The 27,416-nt window shown below is 40.8% G+C and overlaps 1 protein-coding gene and 1 long non-coding RNA gene across 6 annotated transcripts; one reads left to right on the top strand and one right to left on the bottom strand.

The window, feature by feature from the left end:
* Nucleotides 1–105: 105 nt before the first annotated feature.
* VPS26C (VPS26 endosomal protein sorting factor C) lies at nt 106–23,040 on the bottom strand. 5 transcript variants are annotated; one of them, XM_033011277.2, is made up of 9 exons: nt 22,923–23,040; nt 17,738–17,883; nt 15,318–15,461; nt 13,929–14,078; nt 10,530–10,610; nt 7,911–7,985; nt 2,758–2,908; nt 2,270–2,422; nt 106–610 (listed from the first exon to the last, which is right to left on the bottom strand). In XM_033011277.2, the coding sequence occupies exons 2-9, from the start codon at nt 17,738–17,740 to the stop codon at nt 528–530; spliced, it is 840 nt and encodes a 279-aa protein (XP_032867168.1). In that variant the 5' UTR covers nt 17,741–17,883; nt 22,923–23,040; the 3' UTR covers nt 106–527. The 5 variants fall into 5 exon arrangements, with proteins under 5 accessions (XP_032867168.1, XP_032867167.1, XP_032867170.1 ...); XM_033011276.2 differs by lacking the exon at nt 17,738–17,883; XM_033011279.2 differs by lacking the exons at nt 17,738–17,883; nt 22,923–23,040 and adding an exon at nt 16,308–16,571.
* Nucleotides 23,041–23,111: 71 nt separating this feature from the next.
* LOC116965883 lies at nt 23,112–26,020 on the top strand. The gene is made up of 2 exons (XR_004409757.2): nt 23,112–23,193; nt 24,917–26,020. It is a non-coding gene; the product is annotated as an uncharacterized LOC116965883 (long non-coding RNA).
* The last annotated feature ends 1,396 nt before the right edge of the window (nt 26,021–27,416 follow it).

Genomic DNA, 27,416 nt, shown 5'->3' with positions numbered 1-27,416 from the left:
TCCCAATTTGGCCAAAATACACCTGGTGTTATTTCACATCATTATTCATTTCACATCACTTATTTCACATCCATCTTGCACTATTCATCCCACATCACCACCTTGCACTGTTGTAGCACTATTTATTATACCTTCAAAGACACTATTTACTATTATATTACAGGTCACATACCTCCCTCCAGTATATATACACCATGTATAACAGGACATACTAGGTTTAAGTGGTCTTTAAAGGACTTTGGAACGATTATTACAAAAGTCAGTAAGGAGAGAAACTATAAAAATACACAGACTCATTCCTTCAGGGTTTGTCTGAGAAAAATTGGGACAAACACGGTTGTTGAAGTCAGAAAGATACCCGACAAGGCTGCCTGGATAGATACATCCATGTAGGCTATCACAGAGCAGAACTGAAAGCACAAGAAGTGATGCGGTTTTGGTTAAAGACAAAAAGAGACGGATAAAATTTCACTTTGAAGAATTTTGTCCTTTTTAAGTAAATCCTGAAGTGATTCTCCTCTGGCTATTTACATCCTGCAGAGCTTCAGCGGGAAGTTCTCTGTGATGAGATGATCATCGTGCAGAAGGACCACAATATTAACTTCAAACTCTGGAAGAAGGGGAGAAAAAAATAAAATAAAATAGAGAGTTCCACACAGCTCCGAACTGTAGCAGCAGGGTGAGGGGCAGGCAGTTCCTGCGCTCAGCCACAGCCCTTCTCAGGGCTCTTCCAAGCCATTCCAATCCCGTGGGTTTCCCTGTGGCAGGGTTGGACACGGTACTCCAGGCAGAACCTCAGCCCAGGCATCCCCGACCCCGGGCCCTTCCTAGAGAACCCTGGCTCCTTCTCATCTCTGGGATTCCTCTGGATTCATTTCCCTGTCACGGCAGCACTGTGACCTACAGTCTTCTAGACAGGCAGAGGTCAGACGTCTGAGATGCAAATGTTTTGGGAAAGATGCCTCACCCCAGTATGTGGTGTTTAGAAGCGTGTAAGTGGGGGACCAGACTCCTCCCCTGCTGCCAGCGTGTGACACAGCCTCCGAAGCCTGCATTATGTAAGGCTTTATGAAATTAAATATACAATATACTTGCAAACTATGAAAAACAATTTTCAAAATAAAATCTACTCTTTAGATACTATATTGTGTTGTTCAAAACCAAAACCAGTATCAGATGTATAATCAATCCTAAACAGAGTGAGGATACAAAGTCAGGTGCAATTAAGAAACGAAGGGAACCAGAGATCAAGGTAAACTGGAAATAACCATCCTTTTTTAGAATCTTCAGAACCGTATTAACACTGTTCTTGTAAATAAAAGTGGATACTACACTAACAGTAGCAGTTTGTCACTGTAAATTACTATCCAATTGCTAGAAATGGCAAAAAGTGGAGAAGAATAGTATTTTGGGGAAAATCACTGTAGACATCAGGTACAAAAATGCTCTTGGGAAAAGAGATGAACAGGTAGGCAAAGCTGAAAAACTCATGGTGCACACTTGTCCAAGATACACGGGAGAAAAGTAGAAGAGGCTTCAGTTGGGAAGGATCCTAAAGGAAGGTCCTAAAGGGACTTGAAGCTTCGATCTGATACAATAAATTAAAAAAAAAAAAGCCAACAGATTCCAGCAGGATGAAGGGAAGAAAAACAGGCTAGCAAAGAATTTTCGCAGTAATTATTTGAACAAGTGAGAAAAATCCTAAATTTCAGGTGTAAAGGAAAATGTTGGATTTTGACAACAATAAGCAGGAAGAAGCATCTCGTGTAGATCAAGAAACACAGTCGGATACAGCCCAACCTTCTACTTCTGAGTCTGCAGCAGAAGAATGGGAAACAAAAAGGAGAGGGAAGGGAAAGAGGGGTTCTTGCTGGTGATGAAGGGAAGTATCTTGGAATTTTGTTCTTGGACTATTACCCAAGTGTTTAATTATATGTAATTTTTTGGCAGAAAAGAAAAAAAAAAATCACCTGCCATTACACTGCTTCTCCTGTCCTGTTACCATGTAATTCTGTCAGCCAGAAGTAGCTTAGTAGTTGCACAACTGCTTTTACTTAGAAGTATCGGGGCTGTATTTTCTCTCTCCATATGAAATACAGCAGACTGCAATCCTGTTCAGGAAACCTCTGCAGGGAAACAGATGGATGTCCTTCGTTCTTCTCACAGTGCTGACAGCGATTTATCCCCTCACCCGCCAGAAGCTAAACCGAAACTAGAAACTTATGTCAGATGAAAGACGCCAGCGCAGCACACAGTCCCACGCACTTACCAACTTTGAAGTTTGTTGTTTCCAGGGTCGGGCAGGTGAACAACCTGGGAAACACCATGTATATAGGAACTGGCAGGCCCCTGCAGACATCCCCATCGGCAATCTGAATATTCTGTATCTCAGTGGCATCTCTGGCGTAACCTTCCGCACACCCTGGTGAAAGTGAGAAATTCAGAGGGAGAGGAGGGGAAAGAAAAGAGAGAAGGCAGTGGCCAAAATTTAAACTGAAGATATGCTGAGGCTGGGGAGGAGGTATGTGTGGGCAAAACATTTTGACCTTTGACCTGCAAGTCTTCACACTGGCACTCGAGTTCAGGATCACAGAGGTTATTTAAATAAATGTCTGGACTGTTCCACCTGAAGTGCAAAATAATTTTTTGCAAGTCTATTTAAGCGTACGGCTTTTGACAAGCTTTCAGAACTAAGCTAAAAGAGTGCAAGTGGTAATTACTGCAACCCATACTCATTCTGTTTACAGATACACTTACCACAGGTTTCCACACGCACTAACTGCAGCTCAATACTTTTGACTGCAGCCTCTGCATTCTCTACTACCAGCTCCCCTGTTAGTGGCTGTGTAATGATGCAGTTTGTAGAGCTGAGATGACCTCTGATGAGAAATTTTGGAAGTGAAGCTCTCTGAAAGGATTGGGAAAAAAAAAAAACAAAAACAAAAACACAACTGTAAGACCAGCCTAAGAAAAAAGTACTTTACAGAAAGACCGTTACACTAAAAGTATAGAAGAAGTCTCAAAAATGTGGAAAGTTAAGAACTCAAAAGTTCTGAAATGCCTCAAGTAACTTAAACAATACAGCTCTTTAAATACGCATCCTTATGCAGATGCATTAAGGTATCTCTTACTACCCTCCCCACTGACATGCATCCTCCCTAGCCATTCCATCCACAGGAGCTTTTCTCCTGGGATGAACTGGCAAAACTTGGCTATTACAGTTAATCCAGAAGTTGGGAACTACATGGTGAAGGAGGTAGGCTAGCAGGATGGTCGAGTTAAATCAGTTTCTGGTGCTCTAGAGAACTGCATTCTGGTCCCGTTTCGTTATGGATTACAACATAATTTACTGATTTTCCCACCTTTTAAAATTTCTCTCATGGCTGCTATTGGGAGGGAAGGCAGGCATTTAAAAATCTTCGTTTAATGCAAGGTATAGCATACTGCTTATGTACCAAGACACCAATTAAGGACAATTAATCAAGAGCTTAATTTGAATACAGGATCACACTTTTAAAATTTCCTTAACAGCAAGTGTGTTTCCTACTTTTTAAGGAAGGAGTAGTAAGAATAGCTGATCAAGGATGACAGTCTATAAATCAGTTTCCATAAAAGACCGGGGTTTTGCTCCCCCCTGCCCTCCCCTTTTTCGGGCCAGCCGGCATCACAGACACTCTCTGCCAGCAGAGAAACTCATATGCCAGAAGCTCCAGTTACATTTCAAGTTCTGGCAGGAGGCATACTGAAAGAGTCAAGATTTCTACCCACATCTTCAGCTCCTATCTTCACCAAGCTTTTTCAAACTCTTTGAGCATCCTGCTCTAACCTTCCTCTTCTTTGCAGGCCTTATTCTCCTCTCCCTCCCTAATTTTTTGCTATTGACATCTTTGATATTAGCCCCTGCCTTCCAACCATCTGTTCACACTTGCTTGTGGTGTCTGATTTCCTTGCCCATGTAACTGATTTTCGCTTCTTCCAAACCAAATCTTGTTGCAAACTTTTTTTCTCTCAGCCTGTTTTGCTTCTTAGTCCTGGCTGCCAGTAGCAATGGCAGAAAAGTTTTCCTCAGCTGTTGTTTAGACTGTTTCACTCAGACACTCAACACCTCTGCAGAATTTAACTGTCTCACTCAAGACAAATCTTTGGGGGAAATAAAAAGGGAGGAATTTTCATGTGTTTAGTAAACATGACCTCACTTGGGTATTTTCTCCTAACTTAAATAACGGAAGTTACATCTCTGACAAAGCCACCCTATGAAATACTGAGTCCTAATAATGTATTAGTAAAATGCTTTTTTACTGTATGATCCCTCGCAGGTTCTTCTCATCACCACTATTAGTAAACAGAGTTGCTTCCCTGCTTCACAGGGACATCATACACCTATCCCATGAAGTAGAGTGATCAGGAACCTAAGAGACAGATAAAAGGAACTTGTAGAACAAGAACGAGGCCATTTTCCTCAATCCTAGTCTACAAAGCTTGTTTTTTTAAAGGTTGAGCCTTACTACTCTTACCAGTACTCTTCATATTTTAATCCTAGCTAGGTCTTCTCTCAAAGGACCTGTCATTTACACTCTATTTCATAATCCCCCCCCAAATGAGAATCAAGAACATACAAGCAAATCTATCCTGGTTTTTCTATCTAATCTCTTTGTGCTTTGCATGGCTACTACAAACCTCCTAATCAGTTTTCTAGTAGTCTACCAGAAATTACAGCTCAGTCGGAATCTCCAAGCAAGCAGAGAATTGAAAACTCAGTATATTTTAAATATACTAAAATAGTGACTTTTTCTACCTGTCTGCCTGGTAGTCACTTCAAACCCATACATTTTTCTGTGACAGGGAGAGGAATAAACAAAAAAAAAAAAAACAAACCAAAACTAAACAAACAAACAAACAAACAAAAAAAAAAACACACACCACAAAACAAAACCACAAACACAACACAAAAGGCCACTGCTTGTGCAACCATATACATTCAATACTATTCTTTAGACAGCTCCACAATTAAAATCACAAGATCTGCTGGATCAGAGATCTCAGAAGTTTTAGAACCTACTTTTGTGGTTATGTACTTGAAATAGAGAAAGGAATAGGCTATGCTACTAAACTTAAGAAAGCTTTTCATGGACAGGACTTTCTCATGATGAATACCACCGAGTCTTTGCTAAGCCAATGAGCAGAGTATCAAGATACAGAAGAGGGAGAAGAAACAGAAAATAATTTATATGGAAACATGGTTCATAGAAAGACTGCTGAGAGCTTAGTATTTAGCAGTAGTCTCAAAAGTAATTTTACCACCAAGAATAGTTATTTTATCCCTATGTTTGGAAAAAAATATATGCTTTCGGTGTGCAGCAGTCTCCAGAGACGTAAGAGGCTGCTGGACACAACCTGCTCCTCCTCTAACTCAGCTGGATTTAGAGTTCAGCCGTGCCAACTGGTTGGTTTTCTAGAATCACCCCCTCCGTGCTCAAGAAGGCCTATTCCAACATGCAGAAAGTGAAGCAAAGGTAAGAAGACACCTGCATGGATGAACAAGATGCTACTGATAAAATAATAAACAAGTAGTATTCAAAAGATGGAAGTAGGGTCAAGTGACTCAGGAGGAACATAAAAACACTACTGCAGTGTGCAGGAATGATTTTGGGAAAACCAAAGCCCACCCGGAGTTAAATCAAGCGACATGAAGGGCAACAAAAAGGGGTGTCTACGAGTCTACCAGCTGCAATAGGAAGAAGAAGGTAAATGCCAGCCTGCTACTGAATATGGCAGGGGACCTAGTGACAAGAGACATGAAAAAGATAGAGGTACTAAACATCATCTCTGCCTCGGACTTTACTGATAAGATTTGCCTTCAGGAATCTCAGGCCCCTGCAACCACAGGGAAAGTCTGGAAGAAGTAAGAGTTATCCTTGATAGAGGAGGAGCAAGTTAGAGAACATTTAAAAAGACAGGATGTACAGAAGTCCATAGGACCTGATGGGATGCACCCACTAGTGCTGAGCAAGCTGATGCACGTCACCATGAGGCCAATCTTGATTATCTTTGAAAGGCTGTCATGAACAAAAAGGTTCCTGAGGAATGGAAGAGAGTAAAGGTCACTCATCTTCAATTAGAAACATCCAAGGAACTATACACTCATCAGCCTTGCTTCAATCCCTGCGAAATTGACGGAGCAAATAACCCTGGAAACCATTTCCAAACATATAAAGGACAAGAAAGCGAGTGGAAGCAGTCAGTGTGGATTTATGAAAATGAGCCAACCTGATCTCCTTCTGTGCTGAAATGACTAGGTTGGTGGACAAGCAGAAGGCAGTGGATGCTGCTTATGTTGGCTTCAGCACTGGTTTCGATGCTGCTTCTCCTACCAACCTCACTGACAGACTGACAGAATGCAGACTGGATGTACAGATCAGACACTGAGGTGGACTGAGAATGGCCTGAACCCCTGGACTCGAAGGTGTGGGATCAGTAGCACAAAGCCCAGCCGAAGGCCAGTCACGAGTGGTGTACACCAGTGAGGGGTTAGTACTGGAGCCCATATTATTTCACATCTTCAGTGATGGCTTGGATGACGGGCAGAGTGCGTCCTCAGCAAGTCTGCAGGTAATACAAAACTGGGAGGTGTGGTTGGTGAACCAGATAGTTGCACTGCCCTTCCCAGGGACCTCAAAAGGCTGCACAAAGGGGCCTACAGCACCCTGAGCTCCATGAGTGTTGCCAACGAGTTGAGGGAAGTGATTCTCCCCATCAATTCAGCACTGGTGAGACAAAACTGGGGATTAGTGTGTCCAACTCAGGACTTCCTGGTACAAGAAACACAGACTTACTGGAACAAATCCAGCCTTTGCTGGATTTGGTCACAAAGATGGTAAGGAGCACATGACAAAAGAAGAGGCTGAGAGCTAACACTGTTCACCCTGAAGAACAGACAGCTCAGGAGGATCTTATCAATATGTATAAATACCTGATGGGAAAAAGTAAAGAGGATGGAGTCAGACTCCTCTTAGTGGCATCTAGTAAAAGGACAAGAGGCTATGGGAACAAATTAAAATAAAGGAAATTACTTGCAAATTTTTTTTTTTTTTTTTTAATCCTGTGAGGGTGGTCAAACAAGGTAACATTGCCAAGCGGTAGCAAGTCTCCATCCTTTGAGATCCTGAAAACTTGACTATACATGGCCCCAAGCAACCTAATCTAAATGACTTGGCTCTGAGCACGGGGGCTGCACTAACCAATCTCCAGAAGTCCCTTCCAACCACAGTGATTCTGTGAATATGTAGAGTAAGGTCAACAATAGCACAACAGAACTAAACAGCTGATTATGAGCTCTGTTTTGAGAAACAAGTGGAAGAGTAGGTCTAAATTCAGAAGTCTGGGACTAAGAGCAATGGAAGACAAACTGGGGACACAGAAGGGAGATGTAAAGCAGGAAAGTAGTCTTATTAAAAAAAAAGCACAAGTAGAAATTCAAAACACGGTTTCAGCAGACAAACAGAAACCAGTGTTCAGAAAGCTAAATGACCAAGAGAACTACTGCTGTTCATACAGGCTTCCCTAAGCCACATGGGGCTGTAAGAAAAGGCATAACCAAGGATCAAAATACACATTTTTAGAGGACCTTGGCTACACATTGTATAGAATGTTTTCCCTTGCTTCACTGTCATCTGTCACTCAGAAAAACTGTAAAAATGTTTAACTATTACTGAACAAAGTTCCACCTTACGCTAGTCACCATTATCCCAAGAGATCAGAGGCAGAATCACTTTATTGCTTACAAAAGTAAAAAAGGAGAATAGTGAAAAAGTTTTATTATCTGCGGGGCAGCATTTAATCATTCCTTTCCTGTTCTCACTCAAAATCACACAAGTGTCACAACTAAAATAAAATAGTAAGAAAACCCTTACCTCTTTAACGTTTTGCAAAGTTTCCGGAGTAATTGTGAAGTCTACTGGGCTTGGCATCAGTTTCCCCTTCTGTGACTACAAGTAATGAAAGAGTTAAACGGTAAACTATGATTTACCAAACACACACCAAAAATATTAAAGAAAGACAGCAAAGTCAAACAACCATTGGATGTGTTAGTTTTCAGGATTGTCTTCATACTGGAAGTATGCGTCTATGTAATAAAAAAAAAGAGATTTCCAGCCTTTGTCATTAAATAACATGATGATGTTGTCCAAATTCAAGGCAAAATGCATCACAAATCTGAACTGCAGAAACAGAACTGTGTCAATTTTTGGTTACTTTGTGTTTGTCATTGCAATAAACCACAATAAGCTCTCCATTTGTAAGTTTTTGGCATAAGCTCTGCCTACATTAAAAAAAAAAAAAAAGGAAAGCAAAAACATGTGGTTGACTACTCTAAAACGCCTAGAAAAGAAAAAACACACCACCTCTCTGAAGCATATGGTATGCTATAGAAAAAAGTTAAATTACACATTTCTGTATGTACAAGTAATTACATTTTATATGTCACTTGCAATGTTTCCTTTCATTATTAATACTTGGTAATTTTGGGAAGCGGAGAAAGGGAGAGATTACCAATTAACTTCCTCCACTGCTTCAAATATGTTCTATAAACTCTCCCTCCCTCTTGTTACCTCTGAGCACTCTGAACTCTTTCTGCTGCCCTTTCAGTAACAGCTCGGGTCTCCTAAGCCATCCTCATATTACTAGGAGATCCTCAGCTGACGGAATCTACTGTGTGGGCTTAGCATTCCAGCTTCCTTAACTGTAAAAGAAACAAAACTTGGTCCAGGTTAGCTTTCCACACCGGAGAAGCAATTTCAGGGGCATACTATTACAGCTCTTCAGTACCTATTTACACCGTTTACCAGAAAACCAAGAAGTTAAATCTTTCTGTAAGTGGCTGAATGGGCCTGGAGCTCTGCTGAGATGGCAGCCTGGACTTTGCATCACCAAGGCAAGCGTTGCTTATCATTCACCAACCTCTCTCTCCATCCTTATCTCAGTGAGGTACACTGTTTTTTCCCTACATATTTAGAGTAAGTGGCCAGTGCAGCATCAATAACGAGAGCCAACTGCAGGCAACTGGGAGTTGGCAGAGCACGTCACCACCAACGGGCTTCACTTGAACTCTTAGTTAGGATCTATCCTCACTACTTAAGAATTCAAAATAGCTTCTGCTGCCCAGCTGCAAGATGAAAGATAATAGCGAAAGATTGACTGTGTTTTCCCATAAATGACAAATTCTGGCAAAGAATAAGGTTAAGGGAAATGGTACATTGAGCAGTGACAGTGAGAATTATATGTTCAGTAAAACCTCATTAATTCACCCTGACTGAGAGATTCATGATTTACTGACTTGTGATCTTACAAGTGCTGTAGTGGGAACAAGAAATAAAACCAGGAAACTGCACAATATTTAATTTGTTCACTATTTTGACAAGCATGGCTTACTTATAATGTAATAACGGACCAATAACATGTAGCATAATATATTTTAGAAAATAATGAAATCTTACCAACAGGAAACTTCTTTCTACCAACTAGCTAAATCTTTAAAAAAGGTACTGTAGGACTTCAATGACATATTTCTGCCATTATTTGTAAGCAAGACAAAAAGAGTCTAACAATTTATTGTCATGTTAAAGGACTGATACAAACAGTGTGTTCTAGCCAGTTGTGGGTGGAAAGAGAGATACTTAATTAGGCCTGCACAGTCTGTACTGACATCAGATGCTCTGGACATGTGTACAAGTCAATATAAACTAAAAACCAATCTAATATAGGAACTTCAAACAACAAGCAGCAAAGCATTTCTTGTGATAGCCAAATCTCATCCCAAAATGGTATCTCCAGGGGACAAAGGTTGTCTCCATGTTGCTAACTGCAGGATGTGGATAGTTAACCTAGTTATCTTAGCATATTGCCAACCATGGTTTACTTAATGGCAAAGGTGAGTAAGCTAACGAACTTCTTATTTCCAACCTGATGCAGTCCCAGCTTTGATACTTTGAGTCACAGCTCTAATCATAATTAGTCAACTGACAAACAGAAATCAGATATTTTTTCTTCACCAGCTAACTCCCATTTCTAGGACAGGCATTGTGGGTGCCTGCAACCTTTGGCTAAGAAAAGCTCGGATAATCTGAAACAGTGTTTAGAAGAATACCATAATATTTATCTAACCACACCATTGTTTCAGAACTGAAAGGATGAATAAGAGAATAAACTCGATGCAGTGTAAAAACATCTTACAATCCAAATTCTCTCTGTACTATTTTTCTTTAAATGAAAAGAGAGATGTGTTATTCTAATCAGAGGCAACTGACACCCTAGCCCTTCTGGATGTTTGTTTTAAGGCTAGCTTCCTTCACTCATACATATCCCATGTGTCGCCATTACAAATTATATAGTTTTGCTTGGTTTTCTAACCCTACTGCCAAACTTCACATACAGTAAAAAAAAAAAAAAAAAAACAAAACACACACACACACACAAAAAAAACCCAAAACAAAACAAAAATCTCACTTTGTATAGTTAATACAAACCACACTTACCAGGGAGTGGACTATGAACTCACAAGTCTTAGTTAGGTCTTTTGCCAGCAGAGAACGTCGCATATCACACCGTAGGGTATACTGGCAAGAACAGGATGGCAGAGACAAAGAAGAGAGCCTCAGTTAAGATTTCCTCTAATTCTCTTAACTTTTCATCTTTGTATTGCATATGTGCAGAATGTTACTGTTATTAAAGTCATCATTTAAAACAGACTAGTAGGCAACGTACATACCAGCGACGGGGAGAACGGAAGAAGAGGTATACAGTGATCTTAGATGCTCCCAAATGAAAGCTGGTTTTTCTTTGTGTTTACAGTCCTAGTCATTTGAAAATGCTTTCCATATCTTCTGTGTTATGTAGCAACCTATGAGATTGAGGGACTAATTCACTGGCAGAGTGTAGTATTCTTGTATGGCTTCAGCACTCAAATTATATTTAGTTAAGAGTGATTACAGTACTCCTTTTCACTGTACTTTGGATAAGTGATTATCAATAAGATATACTCACAGCCCCTCTAATTTTAAATTTCTTGTAAGATTGAATTTAACAGTGGTAAGTTATACGCATATTTCATGGGGTATTATCTTTAACCATATAGCTGAACTTAAAAGCAGCAGCATGTAGTCAGGCAGCAGCATAAAGTCAGGCAACAAAGTTAATTTCACCGTTTGCTGTTCAAAAACTTGCTGCCAATTTCTACCCCCTTCTCCCCTAAGAAGGAGACACAAAACAGTATGACCTTGGTTATCACAGTAATCATATGCTTTACTATCTACAACATAGCCTTTCAATGTCCTAACAAGATAGGGAATTTGCTGGGGTAGGGTTTTTTTGTTGTGTTGCTTGTTCTGTTTTTAATTCCTTCTTTACAGACAAGGAATTTGCAAAAACAAGTGCACTCAAAGTAGGGACTCAGCTTCGTAGCTTCTAGTTCATAGTGTTTCTCTGCATGTAGGAGCAAGATCTGGGAGCATATCTCTTTCCCCATCACAGACTATGGCTTCCACTGAAGTTGATCGCTGTTGACCAAACCTTCCATCACTGCACTGTATTTCACCCAGACGAGGGAACACAGTGCAATGAGGCAGCAGGACCACACAGGCCTTGCAGTTTGGCCCAGAGCCTCCCCCATCAGTGTCTAATTAGAAGGTCTCTGCATGAGAGCAGAGACTTGAATCTCTATCCTGAGCACACAGCTAACATACTAATACTTAGATCAAGAAAGAGAGGCTTGCTTTTAAACTGCACAGGACTTGGACAGAAGTCTAGGAGGTGTTTCTTAAACAGCACCCCAGCACTACATCTTCCTCTTCAGGAGAGCAGGACTCTCAAAGTTTGGCTGAAATTTAATGATTAATCTTTTAATTACATTTCATCCCCGGCCCGTAAAGAGAAGCTACGTAGATGACAGAGGGAATGACAAAACAAAACAAATATTCACCATTAAAGTATAGCTTAAAACAACTGATATTGATCATAGGCAAGTTATCTAGATTATGGAAAGCAACTCAACCAGTTTTGCACCATTTTTGACATACCTACCACAAACAACAGATGTTACATTAGGAAGAAAGCCAAGAATGAAAAAAGATATCAGAAGTGCTTAAAAAACACCATCTGAATGTAGACAAAAACAATGGAATTTTTCTTTTAGTTACTTCTGATTGGCTAGTAGACGAAGGGGGTTTTTGTGGGTTTTTGGTCTGTTTGTTAGGGTTTTTTAAATCCCAGACTGTAATATAAGACTTACAGTTCAGCTAAATAGCTAACAGTTTTGTACTTTGTCATCAAACCCAATAGTCTCATCAGTGACCTACAAGAATGGGGAGGAGTTTTATAAGCCAGTGATTCATCATCAGCACTGGTCTGAAAATTTTTCCATTTAGTGGCTCCTTTGACTTTTTTCCTCAAAGAAAAAACCCCAAACAAACAAAAAAACCCCCACTCCTCAGTAGGAAAAAGCACTGTCTAACACAATATTTACTTTCAAGAGATGGCTGAAGAAAGACTTTCCCTCAAAAAAAAAAAAAAAAAACAAAAACCTAAAAAAAATGCAAAAAACCCCAAACAGAACCACCTATGGTAAAACAATTTTTAACCAAAAAATGTCAAATTTCAAAGCTATTTCCACAAGATTCTGTTACAAGCATGAAGTACATACAGATTTGGGCAGGAATTGTTACTTCTCATCTCCACAAGAAAGCAAACAATTCATGATTTTGAAGATGTTACAGGATCTCAACATTTTGGTTTGAGTCTTCATTATGAAATTACACAGACACATTTGTTTTGAACGAAAGGACACTGTGGGGCAGTCTGTTTTCATAAAGGGAATGGTTGTACTTGTCTACAAGATAAGGAAGGTTCAGCTATATATGTTACAGTAGTTCTGACAAAGTATTTCAGGCAAGACATCTTGTTACTGTTCTGTTTATGCCATCACTCTTTAAACGTTTACTCAATATGGAAGGCCTGAAACAATAAAATGGTAGAAAGATTCCTCAAGTCCGAGGATGCTTCTCACAAATGCATGTAAGAAAACAGACTCTGAATACTAGGGTAGCTTTGTTCCTGTAGAATTTATCCCTGTGCCTTAAAATGGATCTGCTAAGTCAGTACACTTAATATTTAAGTATTATTAGCAGTAATTGGTTGTCTGCTAGGCTTACAAAGTCTCACTGGTGCAAGGTTAGCAGTACACACACACTTGCATTTGGGTATGTACTACAGTATAGATTACCTACAAAATGGTAAACGGAACTTCTTTTACAACAAAAATCAGAACTAGATGAAAACATCACCATGTGAGGTAACAGTACAAGACTTAAGTGTGGCAAATACATTGTATCCTTTCTCAACCCAAAGACCCTCCTTCCAGTATGCTTTTAATTTTCTCCTCTACATCCCGTGTTACATCTGATCACATTTCCAGTAACTATTTCCAATTAAAAGTTTAAATTTGCTGGAAAAGAAAATGAAACCAGAGACCACAACAATTTTTTAAAAGCAACATTGTATTGATGGGATTCTGAGATGTCAGGATGGTTCCTTTGCCACATTTAAGAAGTGTTGCCACCTGTGGAAAGTGTTGACTCCTAGAAACTGGAACTGAAAAAGTAAACTAGAAACTACCTACAAACTAGTACTTAAAAGGTTAACATGTATCATGATCTTTAATCTTAAATTTTATCCAGAAAATAGAGTACACACCAGAAGAATGCTATATTAAATAAGGGAAGCTTAAAAGCTACTTACTTTCTGCTCATCCTTCACACTGAGAAAATAAAATGTATGAAAAGAAAACTTCATCTTCTGTTTCCATGGAATAAGAGATGCTTTAGAACACATTCTGCAGATTACAAAAATTCAGATTTTCTTTACAGAGATGACCGCCTTACCTGAATATTAACAAAGACACCATGGTATGTCTCATACAGAACTTTGTTCCCCTTCATATGCAATGGAAATTCAAATGGAATTTCTGTCTTGCCACTGGGAAGTTTCCCTGGTTTTACCATTTCAATAGTGCTGTTAATAATCTGAATAGGCTGCGAAGATAAACATGGAGAGGTTTAGGTTGAAGCAGAGTGACAGCGCTGTCATTTCAAGAACCAACAACATCCACTAAACTCGACTTCCTGAACTTGCAGGAACTCGGGTATTTCTTCACAACACACAACTCTCCAGTCTTACAGTGAAAAGAAACATTAAGAATGACTTCCTTAAGAAAACAATTTGTGATCTATTTTATGGCTGTATCACACTAATGACCAAACATACTTAAACAGCAGAGTCTCAAGAACTTTGGAAAGTGGTGTTCCATTTTCTAGATTATGATGCTTAATAGTAGCAGCAGGAATCAACAAGTATATGTGCCGGTTGAGCAGTTAACCATTCCCTCCTACCTCCTCCCCAGCTCCTTCCTACCTTCAAGATCTATATTTTGGCCTAGTCTCTCACTGGAACAATGGTTAACCAGGATTCAACTGAAGAAGCCTGCTTGAGGATTACAATTCTTTTCTCTCTGGAGTTTTATTATTATTTTCCCTCTACTAGACAGCAGTAAGAAAATCTATTGCTTCTACTTTTTTTTCTTGTTTTCAATAATTCATGAGCAGATTATTTAGCCCGTAAGCAAATTAACTATGATACAAATGAAGATCTCAAAAGGCCCTGCACCAAGGCTAGCTACCCTAACTTAAGCAAACTGTTTTACAAACGTAGCTATACTACCTCTAGATAGAGCCAGCCTGGCTTCAATCACTTCAGCCATGTTCACAAGGAGCCCGAGGTAACTTGCCCTGCTAGATTCCAAACGTGGAGAGCAGCACAGAGACCTGCCAGGAGCTCCACAGTCGAACAGTCTGTGCACAGCCTCACACTCCACAGAGGAATCTGTGTAGGTCCCTGAATCATGCCTAGTAACACACAACCTTAATGGCCTCTGCAGAAACTACTGTGATAGCGACTGATCTGGCACAAAAGTCCAATTAAACCCAATCACTTAAAAAATAATTTATCACTCAATTATTTTTCTTTCTTCAATGCATCATCCAGTAACCTTACTATTTATGTTATTGTATTTCAACCCTACAGAAAACTCTCCAATCAGTGCAAGTTCCTCCCCCAAAATGTCATCATATATCACTAGACAACGTTGAGCGTTTCTCTGCTTTCTATCATTTACATACCATGAAGTGCTATAACTACCCGAGAGCCATTAAGGAAAGATTAGAAAAAAAAGACAAAGGTTTTGTGCTAAAAATATTAACCTGCACAGGTCTTACCTTGACAGAGTTATAGAAAGCTTCGAACACACCCACACTTTTGGCACTAAGCTGCAGATTTACTGATCCTTCCATTGTTAATGAGATACCTTGGTGCTGGACTGTGTCCTTGCTTGTTATGACCACAACTCCAGAAAGAACTTCCTAATAGGAGAAAAAGACAACATGAAAGCATATGTTTAAATAAATTTCTTCTACAGCTGTTGCTCAGACAGCATGCTAACTGATTTTCAAACTCAAGAAAACTGTTCGCAGAGAACAGTTTAACCTTGTCAAAAAAGACAAATACTGATAATGAAAGCAACGTTAGGAAGAGACTTCTGTACTTCTAGTTTGTTTTCTTTAAAAATATTCTCCTCCTTCTTGCAGCAGCACTAATCTGAGCTTCAACTTCTTTCCAAAGTTTCAAGATCTTTCTCTCCAGGAAGATGAAAAATATCCTCATAAACAACCATCAGGTCAATTGGTAACAGACAAGTTCCATTTCACATGTTAGAATGAAATCCTGGGAGGAATTTTTCTACGAACAGTGGGACAGTCAGCCACAGGAGATGGAAGAGAAGGTATAACTGTAAAAGTGATGGCCAAGCTGAGGATAAGACTCACCTCAAGACTGGAGCGGAACAGATTTTAAACAAATAAATTGTTGTTCTGCTATATAAGCCAATTCCATGCTACATGAGATATAGTTTAAAAGTGTAGCTGAGCTGAAGGCACGAGTTACATGACTCAAGAGATGCTTTGCTTATCCCATTAAGAATGTTTTGTCTACAAAATTGTATTTGCACAAGAACACTGCATCTTGGAAGTATCAACTTAGAAGTTCTAACACTGAAAAAAAGATTAACTGCAGGAGAGCAACACACAGTTCATTTTACATACCCCACAGTTTAGCCTTCCCCTCTCCTAAAACAGAGAACCCACTCCAATCCAGAGTTCCATGTCAAACATTCATACACATGTGGAAATAGCAGCGAGCAATTTGAGAACCTGAAGAAAGTTTCTTTGGGCTAACCTTCTCTTCTGCTTGATGGTAACGCTCCCCGCACCTTCACCAGGCTTTCAAACTAGACACCAAACTACAGATCACTCCAACCAAAGGATGATGCAGACTGCCCAGTCTACACTCGACCAGTTAAAACCAGTCTAGTTATGTACATCTCTGACAAATGCTATCTGAATTTTGCCAGCCTTTTGTCTTTAGTAGTGGTACAGTATGACAATATAGAAAATGGGTCAGGCATTGTAAAACAGAACAGGACAGCAGAAGAACATCAAGCACCACAAAGAAGGCTGACACACTGCAAGTCTGAAAAGAGGACCTGCAGCAATTGGGAAATGCCAGGAACAGGAGGCACAAGCACAAAAGGACAGTGAAGAAAAGCTGACCTAAATACTGTACTGCTTTGCTAACAGGCTTTAATTAGTACCAGCAATTAGGTTATTGCTTTGAAAAATGAGTACAGCTGAACTATAAGAAGAAAGGACAATCCTGAACATATGAACTGCTTTAATAAATGAGAACAGTCTCTCACCACGCAGCAACAACCTAATGCAGAGGTATTGCCTACATACTTTCACACAATAAGGGTGTCTGTATTTGAGGCAGAAAGGAAAAGAATGACTTGAAGTTAAATATGAAATTTTTTTGGTAACATTCAGTGTCTCTTAAGAAATGAAAAAACACCTCAAAACCACTTTCTAGCAAAATCTTTTAAAGGTCACTAGTGGGAGAAAAGAGGGAAGTATCATGAAAAAGATGCTGTAATATTTACTTAAACTGTTCATATGCAATCGGATTATATTTCTGTTTGATGTGTGGAGGAAAGTCAGCTTTGTCTTTTCTGGAAAAGGGCTACTTCATCCTTTTTTGCATAAAACCGGGGTCCCTTCTAAATACAAAGCTGTCAGTATCCTTCTAAAGAGTACAAATCAAAGAACATAAGCTTACCAAGATGTTCAAATACTTATAGTTAGCACACTATTTACTTTTGCAAAGCATTTACAAACATGTACCATTTGAAAAAAGTAACATGGCATCACTTAATACTAAACTAGTACTGTTTTCAGTCCCTATCAAGAGCGGTTCATTTACCTTTAACACCACAAAACTAAAGGTGCAGAGAAAGTCACCACTGGGATTAATCCCCAGGTACTACAATGTAGTAACCTACAATCAGTTGCTCCGACTCACGTTTTACCTTCTCTCTTACTAGGAACCCCTTATGGCTTCACCATGTGATGACAAAACTGTAAGATGCAACTAAGCTAATATGGTTCTACACAGAATTATTCGTCTAAACACAAGTATCCATCCACAGGAAGGCCAGGATATTATTATGTGAAGCAGACAGAGATGCAAGGCATGTATGCTAAACTGCAAACAAAACGTTCTTGGGAGAATGATGTCAGTTCCTTACCATTTAGATATGCACATGAAACTGCCAGGAAGACTGACACTTCCAAAATTTCGGTCACTTCCAAGGTCACAACTAAGATGAACACCTGCTTCATCCGATCCAGCAGCACAATTCTCTAGTTGTGGAGCACAGTTACCCACGTGTGGCTGAGGACAATTTGGAACAACCTTTAATCAGTAGCATGAAATGGTGCAAAACACGCAGCAGAGAATCTTATCTCGAGAGTCCTAAGTCACATCTAGACTCCTGACTGAACTAGACAGTTATTCAGGATCCATAAACTTTATGTAAAGACTGGAAAGATCAACATACACAATACACTGTCCCATAAATTGTTGGGTAAATTACTTTTAAGTGATATACTAATTACAACCTGACTGTTTAGACTGCCACGTCTGTTTGCTACATTAAGGTGCTAGAAAAATAATTTTAGCTAGATATTATGTCTCCTCAGATTGTATCTAATCACTTAACAGCATCCCTTGTAAGTAAAACCGGCCTAATTTTTTTTTTTTCCCAAAGGCAATGTAGCTCTGAAAAAATAAGAAACCAACCAAAAGGCAGGTTTTCAAGACCACTTGAAATATGTCATCACACTTTTTGAGGTGTCAACAAGAACACAGGACATCATACCTAATGCCATACAGAAATGCCTAACATTTCTGTAGTTCCATTTGATATCCACTATACATCTATGGATTAAGTTTTTCATTATGTTGGTAGAATGGAAGTCCATGGTCAGTTGGTTAGCAACTAGATGCCTCAGGTTCCTTTTAGATTCCACTTTCCACATCACAGGCATTCACTTTTAGGACAAAAGGCAAACATTTCATAATTTGAAAATCCACATTAAGTTCACACAAGTCACATTTACTAAATATTCCTGACTATTTTCTTCCTCATCTATTCCTCTACACAAGCCACCTTTAAATCTTAACTATGTGTTCTTCTGATTATTTAGAACGAAACTGACCACATTCAATGGAAAAAGTCTGCTAGACCCAACTAACTAGTCATTAGATGCTTTAAAATCTCAACGCTCTGGTTTACTAATTAGTTTGCTTTTTTAGAAAAAGTGAAAGTCTTCCTTATGGGCAAATTATGACTTAGGTATATTTTGGGCTCACTTGTCATTAAAAGTTTGGGCTGACGCTAACTGTGGCACCTTTCCTTGATAATTAAAAGAATTCTAGTCTGAAAGGCCTGAAAAATGCATTGTACGATCTCAGACTGCCACAGTTACTCCAGTCATCCTGCTTAGATTTTCTAAACAAAATGCATCATTAGTCGTGCCTGTCCCCTCATCTTTCTAGCATTCCAGAGCTTATTAAATGAGCCTCAATGACTCAAGAATTCTCCATCCAATTAAAAAGTCTCCAACACACATGTTCTGTTTCTAGGAACTTAAACATAGTTTTGCTGCAATAAGCCTCATTTTTCTATTACAGGACATGCTATTAAAATCCATTTTATTGTCTTCCTGTTCTTAAATCCCCTGTCACTTTTCTTCTTTTTGAACAGTGCTATTATTCTTTTGGTCCAAGAAGTGGCAAACTTGTTTTTTACTCACAATTTAAAGTAATCTGTTTAAACCAGCTTTTCTCAAGTTGACGTCTGGACTAAATAAAGGTCTTTGTTTGCTTAGTTCCTCTGGTTTCTGATGATTATAACTAATGAACATAGAAATTGCTTACTGTTTATCACAGCACATTATTTTAACCAATTTCCTTTTCAAAAACAGGAACACAATCTCAGGCTTGCGTGATGCCTGTCTATTTTACAAATTTTGCGTCTAATTTCTCCCAATTAAAAGAAGAACAGTCAATGCAGAAGCAAAAAACAACTACAAAGAAAACAGTTGCCTACTCAACTACCTAGAACTAAAGAAAGTTTTTGGAAGTGACTTCCACTTGGCATAGGAGATTGCTTTGCAACAATGAAAAATGCTTCAATTCAGGTGGATTTAGTATAACCAAGGTCATTGTACCAGCATGAATAGTCCTCTGACCCAACCCAAGACAACAGGGAAAGGGAACAGTATTCGAAGGTTCTATTACATGGTATTTCAGCACCAAGGAGAAATTTTAAAGATCTTAGCCTGATGGGGAGAGCTTATAATGAAACATATGTATCATTCTGACCTTACAGAAAGTAAAAAATAAGTTATTCAGCCTTAATTTTCCTGGTCAGCTATTTGCTTTAGACACACCCTTATCTACTCCACTCACCAGCCTTCTCGTATGTACTTCCAACATTATTTTCCCCTAATAAGACTCAAATTCAGTTCTGTAATAACATTAAACATAAGTTGTTAACTTTCAGAGTTCTTCCCTATAAATTTACACAAAAAACTCCCACACCTTCAGGGCCTTATTCAGTATGGAATTTACCATTAAGAGATTTCTCAGAACAGTTACTTGTTAAATATGAGTCTCTCCTATAGCTGTTTCCTGTGATCCCTTCCCTCTTGGAGGGAATAAAGATGTACAGCAAATATACTCAACAGTTGTAAAGATGCTGGTTGACATACACACAAGATTGCGAGATGCTGATTGCTAAAAATTCATTAATATTTCACCCTGACCATGCACTCTGAAGGGGTACAAAACCAGAGCCTGCATGGAAGAATCAGCAGCCATTGCCATTACCAGGTCTTTGGTCTATTTATCACTTAAAATCACAGGCTGAGATCCTTGATCCTTTAGACTGTCTTCATCCACCCCACTTTATCTCGTTCATCCAATTTCCTGTTCTGTTGGAGTTGCCCTACTATGTCCAATCTCACTTCTATAGGGCATCCAGCACAAGACCATTCTGATACTGGTTGTTAAATATTCTGTTCTCTACTTGAGAACACATTCATAAGAAAAACAAAAGAGGATGTTCATGATTCAACAGACCAATTTTTAAATTACCATTATTATTATTATTTACTTTTTTTTTTTTGGAGTGTTGTGCCAACCAAACACTATCCATTTCCCTGATCTGTCTTACTGCATAGCCAATTCTCTCAGCACAAGAAAGGCAGAAGAAATTAAATGGTTAGGGAGGTGAGTGCCATTATGGAGTTATACTTAATAAATCATGGTCTTCGGCAAATTATGGCTTAGCACAGTAGTGTTTTAGCAATTTTTTGTGCTATTATAATGCAATACTCCTAATATAAAGACTCTTATACCAGTGCGTAATTTAGACATCACCTTCTTCCATATCCAAATGCAGCTTCATATAAGTTCAGAAAACAAAAGATCATGTCTAGCCACAGTATCCCTATTGACTTCAAATGAATAGCTAGATATACACATTGGGATGAACTATTGTCTTTATTAAAATAATCCCTTCATTTTCAAGCAGTATTGATGCAAGCATATTTTGGGATAAAAGCTGTCATAGACCAAAGGTATTATTAGCACAGATACTGTCACTGAAGTATACAACAAGCAGTAAATTTTTAAAGAAAAAAAAAAACAAAAAACCAAAAAAACAAAAACACCCACAAGAAACCAAACCAACCCAAAACCAAACCTGCATACTTTCCACACCAAATTAAAGAGAGATTTGCTATTCCTTTCTGTCCCTATGAAAATTCTATTAAAAATTCACATTGTACTGCTAGCGTACAGCTCACCATTGTGTTTTCATACCACTCAGCACTCCAAATTTCAGGCCTAGTTAATGAACTAAAATTATAAACCTTTTCACATGAAGTTAAAGTGGAAGCAAACAAGCAATACTGACAGATTTACTAACCGTAAATATCTTATTTAATTCCAGCTTAAAGACAGAAGAAATATCCCTTTCCTGTATTAAAAAAAAAAAAAAAAAACAACCAAACAAAAAAACCTACAAAAAACAGTGTAAGGTGATATAAAGCAAGCCAAGTGATGAAACTTAAAAAGGGCACAGCATTATGATACTGAAATAAATAACCAAGATCCTTCTAATAACATGCAAACGATGTGAAAGTGAGATACAGGAAGTAGTCTATGCCACTATGTCACCATACCTAAAGGGATGTGCTGTTTACAGACGGATAATTTAGCTTCATGAAAGTCATTCTCTAGATGATTTGACAGTTGCAGATCAGATGCTGCATAACCTTTGATTCAAATCAGTTTAAAGCAGTTTTCCAGAATGAAAAACATTCAATAAATGGAAACATGCTTTATACACTATAACAGCCAAGCTACTAAACTATGGGAAAGCTACATGTGAAAAGGATTTTTATAATACAAGCGTGTGTCTAGATAGCAATAAAAAAAAAAAAAGATCTGAAAACTTCTGCAATAGAATATTTCTAGAAAAACAGTGATAAAAATAAATCTTGAAAACATAAGCCAGGTGATTTTTTTTCCAATTGTGCTTGAAGTCTTCAACAATGAAAAAAGGTGCAGCGTTTTTTCAAGTAGGTGCAAAATGTGAAGTATGCACAATAATTTTATCACTACCAACAACTACATCAGTGAAAAAAGGTTAAGAAATCAGATTCCTGCCCAGGCGGCGGGGGTGGGGGGAGGAGGGGGTCGGAATAAGTAACCGTTCTTGCCTAAGCAACACCTTAACACTCTTGTGGAGCACAGAAACGGAACAAGCCTCTGTAGCAGCAACCGGCTGTACCTGCTTACTGTATCAAAGCATCAGTCCTGCTGTAGTACACAAGCATGAACAATGGAAGCGACACTGTCCTGTGGGTGAACACCAAACCGGCGTGTGTCTCCGGGGACCTCGCTCCTTCCCTCCCCTAGGGAGCCCCGCCACCCACCCCAGGAGCAGGTTAACGGCGCTCCGGCGGCACCGCCAAGCAGGCGAGGGCCGAGAAAAGCCCCCCAAAGCAGCCCTTCATCCCCAAAGCGTGCGGGGGCCGCGCACCGCTTCGTTATACCAGAGGCCAGCGGAAACCCGCGGCGTCCTCGGTAGGGACCTGAGGGGGAGAGCCGGGGCGGTGGGGGGAAGAACGCCCTGAGGGCGGGCGGAGGTGAGGCCCGCAAGCCCTGCCACGGCCCCGCCGCCGCCTCAACGAGCGGCGGGAGATGGCGAACCGCTCCACCATCCAAGTCAGAGCCCCACCGCCTCAGTCCCAGCAGAGAGCCGGGAGGCGGCGCCGGAGCGGGCAGAGCAGCCCGGCGGAAGGGCGGCCTCAAGCCACGCCGTGGGGGTCTCCGCGAGGCCGGGAGGCTGCACTCACCCCACAGCGGTACACCTTGTTGGCCCGCTTGATCTTGATGTCCAGCGCGGTGCCCATGATGGCGGCAGCAGCAGCGGGCGAGCGGGCCGGCGCGGTCACGTGGCGGCGTTGTCACGTGATCCGGCTCGCGAGGAGGCAGGAGCCCCACCCTCTCAGCCACCCGCTTCCGCTGGCGGGGGCGGGGCCTCTCCCGCGAGCATCCGGGTCTCCCGCAGTGGCGTCATTTCTCAGCCGGTGACACCGCTTCCCGGCCGGCTCCGCCCGCTTCCTGGTAGTCATAACAACGCGGGGGGGGGGGAGGGGGGGGGGTGTGACGGATGGGACACGGACACTTCCCGCTGGGCACGTCAGCGCCTTTCCGCTCTGGGGGGAGGGGGTGTGTGTAGCCGAGCAGCGGGTTTGGCGCAGCAACACGCCCTGCGCACTGCAGCCCCCGCCGTGCTGGGTGCGCGGGGGAAGGGGGGGGGGGGGAGGCGCCGCCGCCCGGCCCGATGGGACGTGTAGGCGCCGCCCGCGGGCAGCGGGAGCACGCGCGGGGGCGGCTCAGCCGCAACGGTCGAGCTCGGGGCGGGGCGCGGTCTCGCGCGTGCGCGGCGGTTCCCCGGCGCGGGGCGCGCGCGGGACCGTTGACGGCCGGGCGTGGTGCCCGTTGCCTGTGTGGGAGAGGCTGTCCGGCCAGGCGCGGTGTGAGGGTGGCGGCGCTGGTGGCGGGCTGCGGGACGGGCGGCCTCGCCGCCCCTGGGGCCCTGCCCTCGGCCCCGGCCTCCTGCTCTTGTGCCGCGCTAGAGTCTGGGGGGCGGGATGGCCACGCTAACTGTCGTGGTGACAATGGGAGCTAGGGAAGCGCTCCTCAGTCCTTACATGTATACTGCTCAGTACACTGGAGGGAGTTAGCCTTACACACGCCTTGCAGACATGAGAACCTATATATATGAGGGCTGAATTTTCTCTGTTCTAAATCGCACAGATGATTCAGCATATTGAACTTCAAAATACATTCCAGCCTCTGTTCGCAAAGTTCCCTGCAACTTGGTTGATAAATTCAAGAAGGCAATTCCTGGATACAGTGAGAAAAATCTGACTTAAAAACGTAAAGCAAAAAAATAGCCACGTCTGGAAGATGTTGCAGGTGAACAGCCAATGCGTGTGGTCATGCTTTAGTACCGAGAAATGCTTCAATCTCTTGCAGATGTGGACCACAGATAATGTAATTCCTGTGATTTCAGTGGGACCAGAAATTGTCCGCCAACAGTATCTAAAGTCCCAAAGGAAATCTATGAAGTGTGAATCTAATAAATGAATTTTAATGCTTTTCTAATGTCATTACTGTGTTAAAAAGTGAGGGCAGCCATTTCATTGAGATGTTACAAGCACAAGCCAGCTTCCAAGTCTAGCAACAGCATTCTTACCTCATTTTAAAAGGTGGGAGTTCTTTAATGCACTCTTAAACTACAGTTTAGTGGGGCATCGGGGGATTGTGATAGATTTCTGGTGTTAGAGTACTAACAATCAAAATAACAGAACCACTGAAAGCCTGAACAAAAAAAAATGGACGTGGACACAGCTATTGTAAGCTGGCTTTGCTGTAACAAAGCTGCATAAAGTGCACAGCTGAAGGGTAAAGGCAAATTTGTCTGTGAAATGCTGTTTTTCAAGAAGTCTTTTGATGGCCCAACATAGACATTAGGGGAACTGTCCAGTGGGGGCATTATGGATCTGTGAGGCCTGACTGCTAGAGCTGGTTCTCTTGACTGAAGCTTGAATTCTTCTAGCATTTTTATTACTGTTCTCCATGAAAACAGGTAGTGCAAATGCGTCTAGAAGAAATTAGAGAATGAATAAGCCTTTCAAGGACACTAAAGTCTTCTGTATTTTAACTGTATTGCCTAGTATAAATAACTGAGTTTTTTAAAGGTTGGTATTTAGAAGTAGCAATCTAAAGATACATTTGCTTAAGCTTCACACATGGGCTGTATTTATTTTTTTTTTTAAAGCTCTCAGTGGTGGGAGTACCATGCCCTAGCAACAGCATGCAGAGACCATTCCTGGGCGTGATGGGGCTCCAGAAGTAACAGGAGAGAAGCGCTCGCGGCTTACACAAAGTGGTCTGCCACATTCCAGGTCCTCTCAGCTACGTGAAGCCACGAAGGTGGTTCTGCCCTATTCCTCCTCACCCCTATACACGCTTCAGTACTGAAGACCACCTCATCACTGTGCCCCTGTCCTGCTTGAGTACTTACAGAAAGTTGGGCAAAAAACAGCATATGCTCTTGTAATGAGGAGCATCTTTTGTCTTGGGAAAAGAAGTGAGATATCGAAGTCATTCCACATTCTGCAGTGTTTGTTTCAGAGAAGAGAGAATGAAAGTGGTCTGTGTAAAGAGAAAGGAGCATTTAACTTTGATTAATGAATATTAGTATCGTGCCTCATATAGCTAGTTACTGTTATTAGTTACTGTAAGACAGGTAAAGAGGGAATTTTTTTCATTTTTATTTTTTTAGCCCAACAAAGGAGAACTCGAAAGAAAAAAATATTAGCCTAGACAGTATAGTAGCCTTCTGACTATGTAGATTTTTCTGCCATCACTTTCACAATCAAGTGTTTATCGTTCTTATGAAACTTTTTTAAAGGTACTTCAGTTACTCATTTCTAGGAACTGAAGTCTCATGTCCAGAAAAAGCTCCCGTTGGTACAAGCTGTAGCTGCCCATCTGCCTAGCAACACAGATCATCACAAACAAACAGCTCTGGAGCACCCTGGCTCCCCATGAGCACCGTGTCTAAATACGGTCTCTGTATTGACAGTTCAACACTCTTAGTACAGTTCTTTTGGCCAGCATTGGATGTCTCCTTCATCACCATGACCTCTGATGTGAGGTATGAAGGTATGTTCTGGTGGACTACTGAGGCTGCTGGTTAACAGAAAGAATTTGGCAGATGTGGATATCGGTGTTCCTAAATGCCTGGACCAAACTGATACTAGTTAGAGATGCCTTAGCCATATACCACAATTCAATTCAGCTTGCCAAAATCTGACACTGCTCTTTACTGTTACTTTCTTGTGATCGTCCTGTCCTCTTTTAACCACTTTTATCCCAAGATACAAAAAAAAAAAAAAAGGTTATCAGAGTCAAACCCAACTCTTTGAGGGGAATATCATGAGTCACCAAGTGATCACCTCTTGTATTATTTGTTTCTGTCATGTTACTCGTTACAGGCCTAACTAGAACCAGTCACAGGAACTGATTTCTTTTGAGTGATCCAAGCTACAAATTTTCTTTACTGAGTATCCACCTCATACTGAATTATTTTGGAAGATGTCAGCAAAATCAGTTAAACAGTTCAAGTTTCAGAGCAAAGGCTTGAATTTTGGCACTGGGTCCTCTCATTGTCAGGAGTGTGCTGCTTCTGTCCACTTGAAAAATCGACTCCAAATTTGGACAAATGGTGAGACTGAAAATTTTAGGCTTCGCTTGGCCAGCGGGAGGTCCTCCAGAAAATCGTAACTGTGGTTTGGTTGCCCCAGCCACACTCCAGGCCTGAAGTGCAGACACAGTGAAAAGGGGAAAGGGGGTAAGGGGCTTCTCAGGGGAATAGTGGTGCCCATAGACTGGAGGTGGGACGGCAGCTTGCCTGTCCCCACGCCTGAGCTGACACAGATCAGAACGCCGGGCTGAATCCTTCTGAGGGCCGGCCCAGGTGCACAGCGACAGCTCATATTGCTCTCGGGCAGTTTAAATAGCAGTGGTCTGTGATGGGGGTTGAAATATTCCCGACAGATTCCGTGTGTGTGTATCACTACTGTGCCACCTAGCAGAATTTGGGAGGTATTTTTGTTCCTTTCTTTCTTCATCTTTTAGGAATTTGGAGATGCTAGTTAGATTCCAGAGTTGAAGAATCACTTGTCAGGTAATTACAACGTTAGGGTTATTTTGCAACCCTCAGGTACTCACTCTCTCTGTATATGTATTCCAGTGACAAAATCATACTGAATATTTCCCTTATAGTAGTCCTTTTATTCCCTCTTTTTTTTGTGGGTTGGTTTGTTTGTTTGTTGGGGGGGGAGGGTTGGTTTTTTTTAACATAGCTTTATTTAGGAGATTTGAATTAATTTATGAAGGTAGTAGCTACTTTGGTATAATAGCTCTTTATTACTTAATTTATATAATTGTTATTGTTGTTGGTTCATGCAGTGCTGCATTCAGCAGCAAGAGTGAGATTAAATTAATATACTGTTTATTTCTGAATTTAGCAGAAAGAACTGGGCTAAAGGGGTACATAGTTTGCTTGCACTCGTCATGGATGTAATTCTACTCGTAGAGTTGACCAAACCCAAACTTGACTTTGAACTTCAGTCATTTTTCAGTTTTGCTGAGCCTGAACCAGAAATGAACTAGAACAACTCTGGTAACAGATGAACCTAAACTGAAACCAAATAGAAAAATAATATTAACTTCAGTAGAATGATACATACATTTGTTTTATGCATGTAACT

The sequence above is a fragment of the Tyto alba genome, unplaced genomic scaffold, assembly GCF_018691265.1.
Source record: "Tyto alba isolate M040663 unplaced genomic scaffold, T.alba_DEE_v4.0 Super-Scaffold_14, whole genome shotgun sequence".
Lineage (NCBI taxonomy): Eukaryota > Metazoa > Chordata > Aves > Strigiformes > Tytonidae > Tyto > Tyto alba.
Note: the sequence above shows the minus strand (reverse complement) of the source record. Positions and strands in the feature narration are given on the sequence as shown.

Bases quoted from the DNA above. Each gene is read 5' to 3' on its own strand.
- VPS26C (XM_033011276.2), bottom strand. From the start codon at position 22,979: ATGGGCACCGCGCTGGACATCAAGATCAAGCGGGCCAACAAGGTGTAC. The intron at 15,462-22,922 runs GTGAGTGCAGCC...TTCTCCTATTAG, and splicing joins ACAAGGTGTACCGCTGTGGG to GAAGTTCTTTCTGGAGTTGT. The intron at 611-2,269 runs GTAAGTGCGTGG...CCCTTCTTCCAG, and splicing joins AACAACAAACTTCAAAGTTG to AGTTTGAAGTTAATATTGTG.